At 49.5% G+C, this 16895-nt stretch overlaps 1 protein-coding gene across 1 annotated transcript in view; it reads left to right on the top strand.

Moving 5' to 3' along the window:
- USH1C (USH1 protein network component harmonin) overlaps nucleotides 1-16895 on the top strand; it is a 64381-nt gene that overhangs the window by 7641 nt on the left and 39845 nt on the right. Inside the window, exons 2-11 of the mRNA XM_038764294.1 lie at nucleotides 748-815; nucleotides 2472-2615; nucleotides 4803-4941; nucleotides 9555-9663; nucleotides 9767-9791; nucleotides 10747-10804; nucleotides 11324-11427; nucleotides 15281-15365; nucleotides 15680-15739; nucleotides 16792-16848. Of these exons, the coding sequence (XP_038620222.1) occupies nucleotides 748-815; nucleotides 2472-2615; nucleotides 4803-4941; nucleotides 9555-9663; nucleotides 9767-9791; nucleotides 10747-10804; nucleotides 11324-11427; nucleotides 15281-15365; nucleotides 15680-15739; nucleotides 16792-16848 (849 nt within the window). The remainder of the gene's footprint in view (nucleotides 1-747; nucleotides 816-2471; nucleotides 2616-4802; nucleotides 4942-9554; nucleotides 9664-9766; nucleotides 9792-10746; nucleotides 10805-11323; nucleotides 11428-15280; nucleotides 15366-15679; nucleotides 15740-16791; nucleotides 16849-16895) is intronic.

Here is a 16895-nt window from a genome sequence, read left to right as displayed (position 1 = left end):
TAAGAGCCAGCAAAGGGAGGAAGAGGGGGGAGCCTGGTTGTCATAAGCAGTCTGATCACCCTGTAAGGCTGAGACCCAGTGCGCCTGAAACCAGAAATGCAGTTCTATTGCACAGTGAGTGAGGAATTAAGTCTCCTTCCCAAGAATGCATCGATTTTTGGTGGGGTGACATCTTGGGGAGTCTCCCCACTGAGTTCCCGGGACATTTGGTGTTTATGAATCACGTTGGTCTGGTGTGACCTTTAAGATGTGTTTGTAACCTGACTCTGCCTGGTGTGAAGGTGCCGGACTGGGTGAGGGAGAAAGGAGCAGGGCTGAGACCTGCTGAGGCACCAGAAGTGGGGGTGATAATCCAGCTCCAGGGAGGCTGGGCTGGGTGGCTCCCGATGCCCCCCCGGCCATGAGGAGAGCTCTTCAGGCAGGGAGGCCACATGCTACTGCAGCCAGTGGCCCAGGGCCTTCCTGAAAGCCTTCCTTTGGCACTCCAGCTGTGGTCAGGTGAGGCCTCGCTGGCATCTGCGCTGGAGTTCAGCCGGTCACCTGTTGGATTGTGGGAGGGGTCGCCCACTCTCAGCCTTGCCCTCCCACACCTGTGGCCCTGAGTGGGTGCTGCCCTGTGTTCTGCGGTGAGCCGCGTCCCCACCCCCGGCCCGGCACTGCTGTCTGGCCCACGGATCCGGGGTGGGAGGAGAATACAGGGAGAGGACGATCAGGTCACGGAGGGGTAACGTGGTTCCCCTGTTCCAGGTGGACTTCCTAATCGAAGATGACGCCGAGAAGGATTATTTGTACGACGTGCTGCGCATGTACCACCAGTGAGTCTCCCCTCCACCCCCGGGGTGGGTGTCTGTACCGGCTTCCATTAGACCATAAGCTACTTGTGGGCAGGGAACTTGGGCTAGTGCCCAAGTTCCCACAGAGGCCGAGGGGCCCCAGGCCGCTGCAGTGGGTGGTGTCCGGAGGAGAGAGAACCAGTTGGCAGGAAGGTCCGGCTGTTACAAGAATTCCTGTGCACTCTTGGGGCGAGGCACCTCTCACCTTCTCTTGGAGAAGGAACACCCTGCTATCGCCAGGGGAATATTGGTCTGTTTGGGGGTTGTTTGGGGTCTTCAAGGGTTATGGTAAGTGCCATTCTGGAAGGCAACTTGATCTAAGAGGCAGCATAACTTAGTGGAAAAGTATAGGCCTGGGTTTTAATCCCATCTCTCATAGCCTGCTGTTTGATGTTGAGCGAGTCATTTAACTTCTCTCTGCCTCAGTTCTTCTGTTCTCCCTCCTACTTAGACTGTGAGCCCCATGTGGGACAGGGATCATATCCAACCTAATTAATTGGTATCTACCCCAGTGCATAGAACAGTGTCTGTCACATAGTAAGCTCTTTGAAAAGCAGCATGGCATAGTGGAAATAACATGGACCTGGGAGTAGGGGACATGGGTTCTAATCCCAGCTCTGCCACATGTTTGTTCTGTGACTTTGGGCAAGGCACTTAACTTCTCTGTGCCTCAGCTACCTCATCTGTAAAATGGGGAGCAAATCTGTGAGCCCCATGTGGGACAGGGACATTGTCCAACCTGATTTCCTTGTATCTACCCCAGAGTTTAGAACAGTGTCTGACACACTGCTTAACCAATACCAAAAAAGAAAGAAAATGCCAGGCCCATTCCCACAGAGGGCATAAAGCCTGATTCTGACAGACGTGGACATATTGGTTCTGGATCCTGCCCCTGGTCAGAGGTGGCAAGACCCACCCAGCATGGTTGCCAGACAGGGAAGCAATCCCCACTTTTGAGCAAGCTCCTGGGACAAGGAGGCCCCCCATTCCCTCCTCCTCCCCCTTCCCCATCCTGCGTTCCCATGGACACTCCAGGCCGCCTTCGCCTTTATCCCTGATTCGGTTTCACTGGAGCTCGTGATGGCTCCTCTATTCACCCTGTCCTTCCTGAGGCCCGTTCCCTGCCCTTCTGGCAAGTCATCAATAATTCAGGCTGCTGGGAAAGAAATGGCAAACGGGAATTTGGGGCTCCTGATCTTTGCACTTGCACTCAGGTCGCTGCCCACAGCACCCAGACCCATGTTTGTGTGGATCAGCTAAAGGGCGTGAGTTGTCCCTCACCCTCATAGGGGTAATAAAGTCATAGAGTTGACTTTGAGTCCCTTCCCCTGCCTCTGTGGTGGCTCTGGCTAGCAGAAACCACCACCCCTTTCTGCAGAGGGATCCAGAGGAGGAGCTGCTCCTGGCTGTCTGGGGGCTACAGGGGCTTTGGGCGCAGTTTGACCTTGATGCTGAAAAAAACAGGTTCCTGCTGAGGACGCCAGATCTAAGGAGGAAAGCCAAGAGTTTCTTTTAAACTACAGGTTCCACAGACCCAATCCCCACTCTACCTGCTCTCTCTCTCACCCCCCTCCTGGGGGGCTCTCCCACCCAATCTGGGACCCTCCTTTTGCAGCTGCGCCTGCCCTCTTCTTGCAGGGCCATGGACCTCCCCGTCCTGGTGGGAGACCTGAAGCTGGTGATCAACGAGCCCAGCCGCCTGCCCCTGTTTGATGCCATCCGCCCTCTGATCCCCCTTAAGCACCAGGTGGAGTACGACCAGCTGACTCCCAAGCGGTCCAGGTAGGGGAGGAGCCAGCCTGACCACCTGGGCTGGAAGTCGGGTTTGGTGGGAAGACCAAGGCCTCAGTCCCTCTGGCCTCAGCCCTGGGATTTCCCCGAGCAGGTTTCCTTTACAGTCAGGGAAGTCAATCCCCCATTTCCTAAGGGGCTAGTTTGCCTGGTGGGTAAGAGTTCACACCCCTTTGGCCCGCTGTATGACTTGCAAGTCACCTCTCCTCTCTGGACCTCTATTTCCCCATCAGTAGAATGGGTAACTATAATCGCCCCTCCCTGCCTTCAGGGAGGTTGAAGAGGAATGACTACAAGTTCATTGTGGGCAGGGAGTGTGTCTGTTTATTGTTGTATCATACTCTTCCAAGAGCTTAGTACAGTGTTCCTCACACAGTAAGTGCTTAAAAATATGATTGATTGAATGAATGAATAAATGAATGAACGAGTGAAAGTCCTCTGGACTTATCGGAAGAAGGTACCTTAACTTCTCCCTCCAAGACACTCCCCTCCCCTCCATATGCTGTTTCAGCCAAGCCACTGAGAAAGAGAAATCCCAGGATATTCCAAAGCTCAATGCCTCTCCCTCTCCCAAGGTCACTTCCTTGGTGACCTCATTCGCTCCCATGGCTTCAACTATCATCTCTACGCTGATGACACCCAAATCTACATCTCTGCCCCTGCTCTCTCCCCCTCCCTCCAGGCTCGTATGTCCTCCTGCCTTCAGGACATCACCATCTGGATGTCTGCCCGCCACCTAAAACTCAACATGTCCAAGACTGAACTCCTTGTCTTCCCTCCCAAACCCTGCCCTCTCCCTGACTTTCCCATCACTGTTGACGGCACTACCATCCTTCCTGTCTCACAAGCCCGCAAATTTGGTGTCATCCTTGACTCCGCTCTCTCGTTCACCCCTCACATCCAAGCCGTCACCAAAACCTGCCAGTCTCAGCTCCGCAACATTGCCAAGGTCCACCCTTTCCTCTCCATCCAAACTGCTACCCTGTTCATTCAAGCTCTCATCCTATCCCGTCTGGACTACTGCATCAGTCTCTTCTCTGATCTCCCATCCTCGTGTCTATCCCCACTTCAATCCATACTTCATGCTGCTGCCTGGATTGTCTTTGTCCAGAAATGCTCTGGACATGTTACCCCCTCCTCAAAAATCTCCAGTGGCTACCAATCAATCTGTGCATCAGGCAGAAACTCCTCACCCTCGGCTTCAAGGCTGTGCATCACCTCGCCCCCTCCTACCTCACCTCCCTTCTCTCCTTCTACAGCCCAGCCTGCACCCTCCGTTCCTGTGCTGCTAATCTCCTCACCGTGCCTCGTTCTCACCTGTCCCGCCATCGACCCCCAGCCCACGTCATCCCCCGGGCCTGGAATGCCCTCCCTCTCAACATCCACCAAGCTAGCTCTATTCCTCCCTTCAAGGCCCTACTGAGAGCTCACCTCCTCCAGGAGGCCTTCCCAGACTGAGCCCCTTCTTTCCTTTCCCCCTCGTCCCCCTCTCCATCCCCACCGTCTTACCTCCTTCCCTTCCCCACAGCACCTGTATATATGTATATATGTTTGTACATATTCATTACTCTATTTATTTTACTTGTACATATCTATTCTATTTATTTTATTTTGTTAATATGTTTGGTTTTGTTCTCTGTCTCCCCCTTCTAGACTGTGAGCCCACTCTTGGGTAGGGACTGTCTCTATATGTTGCCAACTTGTACTTCCCAAGCGCTTAGTACAGTGCTCTGCACACAGTAAGCACTCAATAAATACGATTGATTGATTGATTGATTATGTGTCCCACTAGAACTGCTCCCAAGGAACAGAATGAATGGATTCATGTTTCTCCTTTCCCCACCCCCTACAGATGTTGGTGAGAGGGGCGACCCAGTGCCCCAAAGCAAGCAGAAGGAGAAAAATGGAGGAGAGGTCAGAATAATCAGTCACCTATGTGCATAATTGACCCATGTCTGGATTATTGGCCCTCCCATCTAGATAACCAGCTCCTCCCATCTAGATACTTGTGTGCAGAGCACTGTACTAAAAGCTTGGAAAGTACAATTCAGTAACAAATAGAGGCAATCCCTGCCCACAATGGGCTTACAGTCTAGAAAACACCAGCATCACCACCCAGCCTTGAGATGTCCTTGTGACCCCTGACCTCTGCGACCCCGACCTACTTTCCCTTCACAGGAAGCTGAAGGAGGTACGGCTGGACCGGGTGCACCCTGAGGGGCTGGGCATCAGCGTGCGTGGAGGCCTGGAGTTTGCCTGTGGCCTCTTTATCTCCCACCTCATCAAAGGAGGTCAGGCCGACACCGTGGGGCTGAAGGTGAGGTGGCATGAGGGAGTGTGCTCCCGGGGGCTGTGATGACTGATGTTATCCTCCCTGGCTCCTGGGGTGGATGCTGAGGACCTCCGGGGCTCGCAGCTACTCCCATCATTGTTATCATGAAGCAGCATGATGTAGTGGATGGAGCGCGGGCCTGAGAGTCAGAAGGTCATGGGTTCCAATCCCAGCTCTGCCACCTGTCTACTGTGTGGCCTTGGACAAGTCACTTTACTTCTCTGTGCCTCAGTTCCCTCTTCCGTAAAATGGGGATTGAGACTGTAAGCCCCATGCGGGACAGGGACTGTGTCCAACTCGATTTGCTTGTATCCATCCCAGTGCTTAATACAGTGCCTGGCACGTAGTAAGTGCTTCACAAATGCCATTATTACTAAGTAATCATCATTATCATCATCATCATTATCATCAGTGGTATTTATTGAGCATTTACTGTAGTAAGCACTTGGGAGAATATGACACAACAGAATTGGTACATAGGTTCCCTGCCCACAATGAGCTTACAAGCCTAGAGGGGAAGACAGACATTACTGTAAATAAATCATTCATTTAAGGGAATAATTCCACCTAATAGAGCTTGAGTTCAAATTCTGCTCCAACTCTGAGCTACTGGGTAGCCCCTGAGCTAGTTTCCTCCATTCTTTGAACCTCGGGGAAAAGGAAATGAGAGTGAACTGGTATTAAGGTGCCACTGTGGAGGAAGAGTACATGCCAAAAGGCCTGGGTTCTGAAAGAAACCAGGCTCTGGGCAGTGGAAAATGTGTGTATTTACTGAAAATCCTCCCAGTGGGATAGATTCCATCTTCCTCCAGTCTCTGGTTTGATCCAGAGGTGTGAGGCCCCTTTGTCCATGTGTGAAGGCCAGGGGGATGTTTTGCTGGTCCGTAGCTCTTCAGGGCTATCGACAAGGTGGTGGAAAATCCTCAGTGAGAACCAGGAGTTGTGCAAACCTGGAAAGGAGGCCACCAGAGCATCGCCGTGACCTGCCAAAGCCATTCTGGCTCAGTCTGTGTTCTACCTGCCCCTTCTCACAGAGCCCCTTTGTGCTTCCCAAAAGACTGGGCAGGAGGGACTGGAGGGAAGGTGGGGCAGACCTGAACAGGGAAGACAGGCCTCAGGGCCCCTTCTCCCGAATTTCTGAATCTGGGAGCTTGTTGTTTATTAATATATGAACTTCCCAGCTGGTGCCTTAGCCAGGAGTGATTTTGCGGAGATGGAAAGGCGGGCAATCTGGGAGAACTAGCAGGGCCCCCACCTCCTGGGACTGAAGGGAGTAGACAGACAGACGTCTTTTTGTTCTTCTCTGCTGTCGCCTGGTAAAGCCAGGAGCTTCTGAAATTTCAACCACCTGCATTAGTCCCCTAAATCTCTGCACAATTCTACCCAAAAATGTGGCCACAGAAAAGGCATAATGACTTCCTATCATGATATCGGCTGTGGGCCCTTTTTCATTTTTCTTTGGAATTCTGTTCCCAGAACAATAACTCTGGAAGTGCTCGGGCCATGCCTCAGTGGTGGGGTTGTCGGGGCGTGGGGAGGGGGAAGGTGACTGACCCTTGGAGTTCTTTCCCAGGGTATTCCTGGGTTGCTTAGAACCATGCTGTGGGCCTTTCATGGCCTCAGTCAGTCAGTCAATCGTATTTACTGAGCTCTTACTGTTTGCAGAGCACTGTACTTAGTGTTTGGGAGAGTACAATATCACAATACAACAGATGCATTACAGTCCGGAGGAGACGACAGAAATCAATACAAATAAATAAAATTACAAGTATGTATGTAAGTGCTTTGGGGCTGGGAGGGGGATGAATAAAGAAAGCAAGTCAAGGTGACGCAGAAGGGAGTGGGAGAAGAGGAAAGGAGGGCTTAGTCAAGGAAGGCCTCTTGGAGGAGGTGTGCCTTCAGTAAGGCTTTGCAGGAGGGAAGAGTAATTGTCTGTCGGATATGAAGAGCAAGAGCATTCCAGGCCAGAGGCAGGATGTGTGTGAGCGGTGGGCGGTGAGATAGATGAGTTCGAGGTACAATGAGAAGGTTGACTTTAGACGAGCCAAGTGTATGGGCTGAGTTGTAATAGTAGAGTAGCGAGGTTGGTTAGGAAGGAGTAAGGTGATTGAGTGCTAAGGGGTTTTGTCTCCCTTCTGGATTGCATCCTCAGCCCCCTCTTCTCTGTGCTGTTTCCCGAAAAGGGCTTTCTCCTGAGATTTGTGCAAGGGGAATGGGTGAAGACAATGGAAAAAGGTTTACGATCTGGAAAAAGGCATATGTTGCCAACTTGTACTTCCCAAGCGCTTAGTACAGTGCTCTGCACACAGTAAGTGCTCAATAAATACGATTGAATGAATGAATACGATTCAGTCTGTGAGGGCCTTGTGTCCTGCACAGTCCGAGTACAGAAGATGAAGGAAAAATGAAGCCGTCTCCCTTCCTCAGGCCCAGGTGGCACTAGAGACAACTCAGAGCTTAATGATCGATGCTGATCAATCAATCATTGGTATTTGTTGAGCACTTACTGTGTGCTGCGCTGTATTAAGCGCTTGGGAGAGTTGGTAGACACACTCCCTGCCCACAGTGAGTTTGCATTCTAAACTCCTGGAAGCTCCTTAAGGGCAGAAAGCATGTCTACTAACTCTATTGTACTCTCCCAAGAGCTTAGTACAGTGCTCTGCACTCAATAGACTGTAAGCTCCCTGAAGGGAGGGGTCATGTTTACCAGTATTGTACTCTCCCAAGCACTTAGCACACAGTAAGCATTTACTAAATAGTATTGATTGATTGCTCGATCGACAATTCATTCATTCATTCAATCATATTGAGCGCTTACTGTGTGCAGAGCACTGTACTAAGCGCTTGGGAAGTACAAGTCGGCAACATATAGAGACGGTCCCTACCCAACAACGGGGTCACAGTCTAGAAGAGGGAGACAGACAACAAAACAAAACATGTGGACAGGTGATATTGAGACTTATTCCTGATAACTACCCTCCTGTGACCCAAGACAGGGAACCAATGGACTTCAGATTTTACAGATGAGGATATTGAGGCACAGGGAAGTGAAGTGACTTGCCCAAGGTCACACAGCAGGCAAGTGGTGGAGCTGGGATTAGAGCCCAGGTCCTCTGACTTGGAAGCCTTGGGCTCTTTGTCTTCTACTTACATCTGTATGCCATTAAACGTGTATTCTACTCACCTCATCCCCTCAGCATTTATGTACAGATCCTTAAACTCAGTTACTTCTTCTACCTTGATTTATTTTAACATCCATATCCTCCACTAGATTGTCAACTCCTGGAGGGTAGGGATCATGTTGTACTCTCTTGTACTTTATGAAGCACTTAGTACAGTGCTCTTGTACCCAGTAAGTGCTCAATAAATTCCATTGATGATGATTGTATGTTCCCAACAGCCTAGTAGAGAACTCTGAACACAGTAGGTGTTCAATAAGTACCACTGATGATGATAATGGTAATGATTGAACGTTACCATGTGCCTAGTGGAAAGAACACGGGCCTGCAAGTTGGGGTATTAGGGTTCTAATCTCAGCTCTACCCCTTGCCTGCTGTGTGACCTGTGCAAGTAATTTCACTTCTCTGAGTCTCAGTGTCCTCATCTGTAAAATGAGGGTTAAATACCTATTCTCCCACCTACTTTGACTGCGAGCTTCTTGTGGGACAGGGACTGGATCCAACTAATAATAATCATCGTGGTATTTGTTAAGCGGTTGTTATGTGCCAGTCATTGTTCTAAGTGTTGGGGTAGATCCAAGATAATCAGGTCAGACGCAGTGCTTGTCCCACATGGGGCTCACAGTCTTAATCCCCATTTTACAGACAAGGTAACTGAGGTACAGAGAAGCAAAGTGATTTGCCCAAAGTCACACAGCAGACATGATAATAATTATTATGTTATTTGTTAAGTGCTTACTATGTGCCAAGCACCATTCTTAGCACTGGGGTAGATACTAGGTAATCAGGTGTCCCACGTGGGGCTCACAGTCTTAATCCCCATTTTACAGATGAGGTAACTGAGACACCGAGAAGTGAAGTGATTTGCCCAAGGTCACACAGCAGACATGTGGCGGAGCCGATTTTAGAATCCAAGTCCTCTGACTTCCAGTCACTTGCTCTTTCCACTAGGTCATGCTGCTTCCCAGCTGATGATCTTGCATCTACCACAACCTTGAGTACAGTGCTTGGCACATAGTGTTTAACAAATACCAGAGCTATGATTACAAGGGACTGTTCTAGTTGGGAGAGTAAAATTCCAGCCCCTCCACCTCCCTTCCAGCTATAGAATAACAATAATAATAATGATGGTATTTGTTAAGTGCTTACTATGTGCCAAGCACTGTTCTAAGCACTGGGGTAGTTAAAAGGTAATCAGGTTGTCCCACGTGGGCTCACAGTCTTAATCCCCATTTAACAGATGAGGTTACTGAGGCACAGAGAAGTTAAGTGACTTACCCAAAGTTACGCAGCTGACAAGTGGCCGAGTCAGGATTAGAACTCGTGACCTCTGACTCCCAAACCCGTGTTTTTTCCACTACGCCATGCTTCTTCTCGGAGGCTATGTCCCCACCTGTCTTCCTCCCTCATTCTGGTCAGGTTGGAGATGAGATTGTCAGAATCAACGGATACTCCATCTCTTCGTGCACCCATGAGGAAATCATCAACCTCATCCGCACCAAGAAAATAGTGTCCATCAAAGTGAGACGTGAGTGCTGCAAGACAACCAGCTCGGGACTCCTAGAGGGAAGAGGGATGGCAGGGCTTGTGTCGGGAATGGCTGTTTCCTAATTCTCCATCTTCTCTTACAGACATCGGCATGATACCCGTGAAACAGTGAGCAGCAGCTTTCTTATTGGTTCTTCTTCTCTTTGCTCCCAATCTCCTGTCTGGCTCAGGCCCCTTCCCTGCAGCCCCTTGGACAATCCAATCCCCCCATCTCCCTGTTTCTCTTGGAGATAGGAGCCACTGTGGCTCTCTGATAGTTGTGGGCCCCTGGCTCCTGGTTTCTCCCATCTACCTCCTCGCTTCCATCCCACCACTTTCTCCACCCATTTCTTCACCTCCATCTCTCCTCACAACCAGCTTCTCCACCCACCTCCTCACCTCCAACTCCCCACAACCAACTCCTCCAATCCACCTTCTCACCTCCATCTCCCCCATCACCTCCTCACCTCCATCTTCACCCCCTCCAACCAGCTTCTCTATCCACCTCTTCACCTCCATCAGAGAATCAGCTTGACTTACTGGACAGAACACGAGACTGGGAGTCAGAAGGACCTGGGCTCTAATCCTAGCTTTTCCACTTATTTTCTGTGTGACTTTGGGCCAGTCACTTCACTTCTCTGTGCCTCAGTTACCACATCTGTAAAATGGGGATTAAGACTGTGAGCTTTATGTGGGACAGGGACTGTGTCCAGCCCGATTAACTTGCATCTATCCCAGCATTCAGTACAGTGCCTGGAACATAGTAAGCGCTTATCAAATATAACAATTATCATTATTATTATTATTATTATCTCCCCCCACCGGCTCCTCCATTCTCCTTCTCACCTCTGGCTCCCGCCAAAATCTCCCCCATTCACCTCCTCACTTCTACCTCCCCCGCCACCTCCTCCATCCACCTTCTCACTTCCAACTTTCCCCACCAGCTTCTCCATCCCCTTTCACCCCCTTGCACACCCTCCAGCCCCTCACCAGTCCGACTCCATCCTCAGATCCCTTTACTCTCCCCTTGGGGTAGGTAATTCATTTCCTGCACTCCCTCCTTTCCCATGCCTCTCCCCCACAGCTCTCCAGAAGAACCCCTCAAATGGCAGTTTGTGGACCAGTTTGTGTCAGAGTCCGGGGTGAGTCGTGCGCTTTCTGATTTTGGCATCCGTGGGATTCTTTCAGGTCTGCTCTGAGCAGATGGTCATCTTGGGAAGACGGGTAGCTTCCATCTACTTTGTGGGCTGAACCTGTGGTCCCTCCATCAGAGGTCTCCCCAGGCTCTGATGCAGAAGGAAGGGGGCACTCTGGGGCCTGGGATGCCCAGTCAATTAAGGTTCCTGATTTGGGTCCCAGGCAGGGCATAGGTCTGGGGAGGGGTTCAGTGTGACATGGACATTTCTAATGCTGCTGGGAGTGTGGAGAAAAAATCCCAAGTCGGACTCTTAGAGGTCTGAGAACTGCCTGGGGGTCTGTCCAAATGTTGATGGCTCTCTGCCTTGTGGCAGGGGGCCCAAGGAGGCAGAGAGGCAGGGGCCGAGATCCTGGCTGGACCTGGCTTCCGCTTGGGGCGGCTTGGACGGATGGATGGACAGACGTTGTGTCTTTGCAGTGAGTTCTCCATGAGGTGATCTCGGCATCCGTGTCTCTTCCTGCAGGGAGGTAGAGGCGGCCTGGCAGGGTTGGGCTTGGACGACGGCCAGGAGAACAAGGAGAAGAAAGTCTTCATCAGTTTGATTGGCTCACGGGGCCTGGGCTGCAGGTGGGTCCCCTGCCTCTTCTCCAACCCGCACTAGCCCACTCCAGCCCCTGCCTCACTGATCTGGGAAGGGGCCCCTAACACCTGAGCTTCCTTCAATCATTCATTCAGTCATATTTATTGAGCACCTACTGGGCCCAGAGCACTGTACTAAGCTCTTGGGAGAGTACAATAGAACAGTAAACAGATACATTCCCTTCTCACAATGCATCCCCCTGGATAGATTCATTCAATCATATTTATTGAGAGCTTACTGTGTACAGAGCACTGTACCAAGTGCTTGACAAATAGGGTTACTCAGTCCTGGGTCCTCACCACATCTAGGGTGATCAGCTGGGGAGTGATAAAAAATACCTTGTATTTATTATTATCATTATTATCATTGTTAATAATAATAATGATGGGATTTGTTAAGTGCTTACTATGTGCCAAGCACTGTTCTAAGCACTGGGGTAGATACAAGGTTAACAGGTTATCCCACGTGAAGCTCACAGTTTTAATCCCCATTTTCCAGATGAGGAAACTGAGGCCCAGAGAAGTGAAGTGACTTACCCAAAGTCACACAGCTGACAAGTGGCAGAGTTGGGAGTCAAACCCTTGACCTCTGACCCCCAATCCCATATAGGGATAGGCAGGAAGCAGCATGGCTCAGAGAAGCAGCATGGCTCAATGGAAAGAGCACGGGCTTGGGAGTCGGAGGTCATGGGTTCAAATCCCGGCTCCGCCAATTGTCAGCTGTGTGACTTTGGGCAAGTCACTTAGCTTCTCTGGGCCTCACTTACCCCATCTGTAAAATGGGGATTAAGAGTAAACCCCACGTGGGACAACCTGATCACCTTGTATCCTCCTCAGCACTTAGAAGAGTGCTTTGCACATAGTAAGTGCTTACAAATACCATTATTATTATTATTATTAGAAGGTTAAATGACGATCAAGATCACACAGCATGTCAGTGGCAGAGCTGGGACTCATTCATTCATTCAATCGTATTTATTGAGTGCTTACTGTGTGAAGAGCACTGTACAAAGCACTTGGGAAGTACAAGTCGGCAACATATAGAGACGGTCCCTACCCAATAATGGGCTCACAGTCTAGAAGGGGGAGACAGACAACCAAACAGAACATGTAGAAAGGTGTCAGAATCGTCAGAATAAATAGAACTCCAACCCAGGTTCTTGGATTACTAGATCCAGGCACTTTTCACAGTTTGGATAGAGAGGAAAGGGCAGAAACAAAAATAAACAGGATGGATGAGGCTTGGGTCCAGCCATGAAGTTTTCAGACCCGAGAACCTGAGTGAAGAAAACTGAGCAATGAAGTAGTGGTTTGTGCCATGCTGCTCACACTGTCTTGAGCTGCCTTTAGTCGAGACAGCGGTAAATCCTTTGTTCTATCTTTTGCCCCCTCCGAAAAGGGGATTATTTATTTATATCAATGTCTTTCTCCACCTCTGTAATGCAAGCTCATTCTGGGCAGGGGGCTTATCTACCAACTCCATTGTGTTGTACCCTCCCAAGTGCTTAGGACAGTGCTCTGCACAAAGTAAGCACTTAGTAAAAATGATTGATCGATTGGGAGATGCATGGTTCTGGCTGGCCAATGGGGATGTTGCACATTTGTGGGCCGATTGTTTGTTCTTCAGCAGGAGAGATTGTTTGGATGTAAGGAAGATCCTCTGGCCTAGCAGGTGTAAGCTAGACCAGAAGCTTGTTGTGGGCAGAAAATGTGTCCATTTATTGTTACATTGTGGAGGAGCCGGAATAAGATCCCAAGTCCTTCTAACTCTCAGGCCCATGCTCTATCCACTAGGCCACACCTCTTCTCTGGTCCCCGGAGACTCTAGAGTCATCCATCTTCACCACTGCATCTCCTCTGTCCACTTAGCCTGACTCTCTGTCACAGAGTGAGATTAGATTTGTCTGGCAAACTTTGCCATATATAAAGTTCTTGGTTGCTTTCCTATCTTATGCTCTCCAAGTGACTTGCCCAAGGTCACACAGCAGACCAATGGCAGAACCAGAATTAGAACCCAGGTCCTTCTGACTCCCAGACTCATGCTCTACCCACTAGGTCACGCTAACCTTCGAGTCTGAGGACCTGGCTTCTAATCCTGGCTCTGCAGATTGCTTGCTGTGTGACTTTGGGTAAGTCACTTCACTTCTCTGTGCCTCAGTTTCCTCAACTGGAAAATGGAGTTTCAGTACCTGTTCTTTCTCCTACTTAGACTCTGAGCCCCATGCAGGACAGGGACTGTGTCTGATCTAATTGACCTGTACCTTAACCAGAGTTTAGAACAGTGAGACCCAGCAGGTGTTTAACAAATACTTTAAAAATACTTACTAAGATGATCATGTTAGACACAATCCCTGTCCCACCATGGGGCTCACAGTCTAAAAATAATAATAATAATAGTAATAATAATAATAATGGTGTTAAGCACTTACTATGTGCTAAGCATAATGTTAAGATAAGACACAGTCCCTGTCTTACATGAGGCCCAAAGTCTAACATAGTCAATCAATCATATTTACTGAGTGCTTACTGTGTGCAGAGCATTGTACTAAGGGCTTGAGAGAATACAACAACAAATAGATACATTCCCTGCCCACATGAGTTTACAGTCTAGAGGTGCTTAGTATGTGCCAGGCTTTGTACTAAGCACTGGGGTTGCTAGAAGATAATCAGGTTGGACACAGCCCCTGTCCCCCATGGGGCTCGCAATCCAAGTAGGAAGGAGTACAGGAATCAGATCCCCAATTTACAGATGAGGAAACTCGATGGCAGAGTAGTTAAGTAATTTGTCCAAGGTCACAGCTGGGATTAAAATGCAGGCTCTCGGACTCCCAGGTTGGGTCATTTACTATCAGGCCTCACTGCTTCTCAATTACTTGGTTTGACTCAATTCCTTAAATAGTTTTCTGTTTGTTTCCCTCATTAAAGTGTAAGTTCCATGTGGGTGGGGAAATGTGTCATAACTGTGGTATTTGCCAAGCACTTTCTCTCTGCCAAGCCCTGTGCTAAGCACTGGTGTAGATACAAAATAATCAGATCAGTCACAGATGGGAACACCATTTTGCCTTTTCCCAATCTTTGGAATGTCTCAGCAGTAATATCCATTATTGCTTGTGGCTAGGACTCTAAGGTTCTCTCCCAAGTGCTTAGTAATAATAATAAAAATGATGGCATTTTTAAGCACTTACTATGTGCAGAGCACTGTTCTAAGCACTGGGGGGGATACAAGGTGATCAAGTTGTCCCACGTGGGGCTCACAGTCTTAATCCCCATTTTACAGATGAGGCAACTGAGGCAAGGAGAAGTTAAGTGACTTGCCCAAAGACACACAACTGATAAGTGGTGGATCCAGGATTAGAACTCGTGACCTCTGACTCCCAAGACCACACTCTTTCCACTAAGCCATGCTTTTTATTATGATACTTGTTAAGCACTTACTATGTGCCAAGCACCATTCTAAGTGCTGGGGTAGATACAAGATAATCAGATTGGACACAGTCCCACATGCGGCTCACAGTCTTAATCCCCATTTTACAGATGAAGGAACTGAGGTCAAGAGAAGTGAAGTGAGTTATCCGAGGTCACACAACAGAGAAAGGCAGAACCAGGATTAGAACCCAGGTCCTTCTGGCTCCCAGGCCCGTGCTCTAGCGACTAAGCTTCTCAGGGCAGGGATCTTGTCCATCTACTGTTGTACTCTCCCAAGTACTTAGTACAGTGCTCTGCACAGAATGGGCACCCAATAAATATGACTGATAGATTGATAAAGTGGACGTGAACCTGCCTCTCCCGGGGGCTGTGCAGATTTTTCCACAGCTCTTTTTGGTCTCTTTCTTTGCTTTAGCATTTCAAGTGGTCCCAGCCAGAAGCCAGGCATCTTCATCAGCAACGTGAAGCCAGGCTCGCTCTCCGCTGAGGTCGGGTTGGAGGTGAGCGTCAGGACGGAGGGAGCCATGTGGGCGATTGAACTGGCTTCGCAGCCCCTGCAGGGAATTAAAATAGCCACGTCACAGGGTGGGTGAGGGCGAAGAGGGTGTGGTGCCCAGGTCCTGTGGCATTTATTCACTCATTCATTGTCAATCATATTTTTTGAACACTTACTGCATGGAGGGCACTGTACTAAGTGCTAACCATTAGCAGACACACTCCCTGCCCACAGTGAGCTTACAGGCTAGAGGGGAAAACACCTACCAATTGTACCTTCTGGAGGAAGGGAGGTCAGCCTTATTCCACTCTCCTCCAGGTGGGTGACCAGATCGTAGAAGTGAACGGCATCGACTTCTCCACCCTGGACCACAAGGAGGTGAGCAGAGCACTGACCTGCATGGGCCCCGGGTACTGCCTTGTGTCCATCAATCAGTCATATTTTTTGAGTGCTTACTGTGTGTAGAGCACTCTATTAAGCACTTGGGAAAGTATAATACAATTGGGTTGGTAGATGCAATCCCTGACCAATAAGTAGTTAACAATCTACAGGATCTACAGTGGGGAGATGGGCATTAGAATAAATAACAGATGTAGTAATGGCAGAGTGCCATGGGTCCGGGGTAATAATAGTAATTATGGTATTTTTAAGCACTTATTATATGCCAAACACTGGTTTAAGTGCTAGGGTAGATACAAGTTAATCAGGTTGGACATAGTCCCTGTCCCACATTGGGCTCATACTCTTAACCCCCATTTTACAGATGAGGAAACTGAGGTACAGAGAAGTTAAGTGAGTTGCCCAAGGTCACACAGCAGACATGTGCCAGAGCCAGGATTAGAACTGAGGTCCTTCTGACTCCCAGGGGTACACAGATAAGTACATAGTTGATTCAGAGGGGGAGGGCAGGTAGAAGCAGTGTGGCTTAGTGGGAGCCAGAAGGATCTGGGTCCTAATCCCAGCTCCACTACGTGTCTGCTGTGTGACCTTGGGCAAGTTATTTCACTTCTCTGGGCCTCAGTTACCTCATCTGGGAAATGGGGATAAGAGTGTGAGCCCCACATGGAACTGGGCCTGTGTCCAACCTGATTAATTTATTATATCTACCTAGTGCTTAGAACAGTGCCTGGCACATAGTAAGTGCTTAATAAACACCATAATAATAAGAATAATAGAGGCAATGAGGGCTTAGTCGGAGAAGGCCTCTTGGAGGAGGTGTGGTTTTAGAAGGGTTTTGAATGTAGGGAGAGTGGTGGACTATAGGTTGTGAAGGGGAAGGGAGCTCCAGGCTGGAGGGAGGATGTGGGTGAGGGGTAGAGGGTGTCTCGTTGTGCCAGTCGAGTGCCCTCTGGCCTGGGGGAGGTGGTCCCTGAAGGGCCACCAGCTGATTCTGGCTCTACCCACTTCCTGTATGTCCCCTCTCCACTCAGGCGGTGAGCGTGCTGAAGGCCAGCCGCAGTCTGACCATCTCCATCGTGACGGGAGCTGTGAGTTCCCCCTACCTTCAAATCAACCAGGGAGTGCTGAAAATGGA

Source organism: Tachyglossus aculeatus, chromosome 22 (genome assembly GCF_015852505.1).
Source record: "Tachyglossus aculeatus isolate mTacAcu1 chromosome 22, mTacAcu1.pri, whole genome shotgun sequence".
NCBI lineage: Eukaryota > Metazoa > Chordata > Mammalia > Monotremata > Tachyglossidae > Tachyglossus > Tachyglossus aculeatus.
This window is presented reverse-complemented; position numbering and strand designations above follow the sequence as displayed.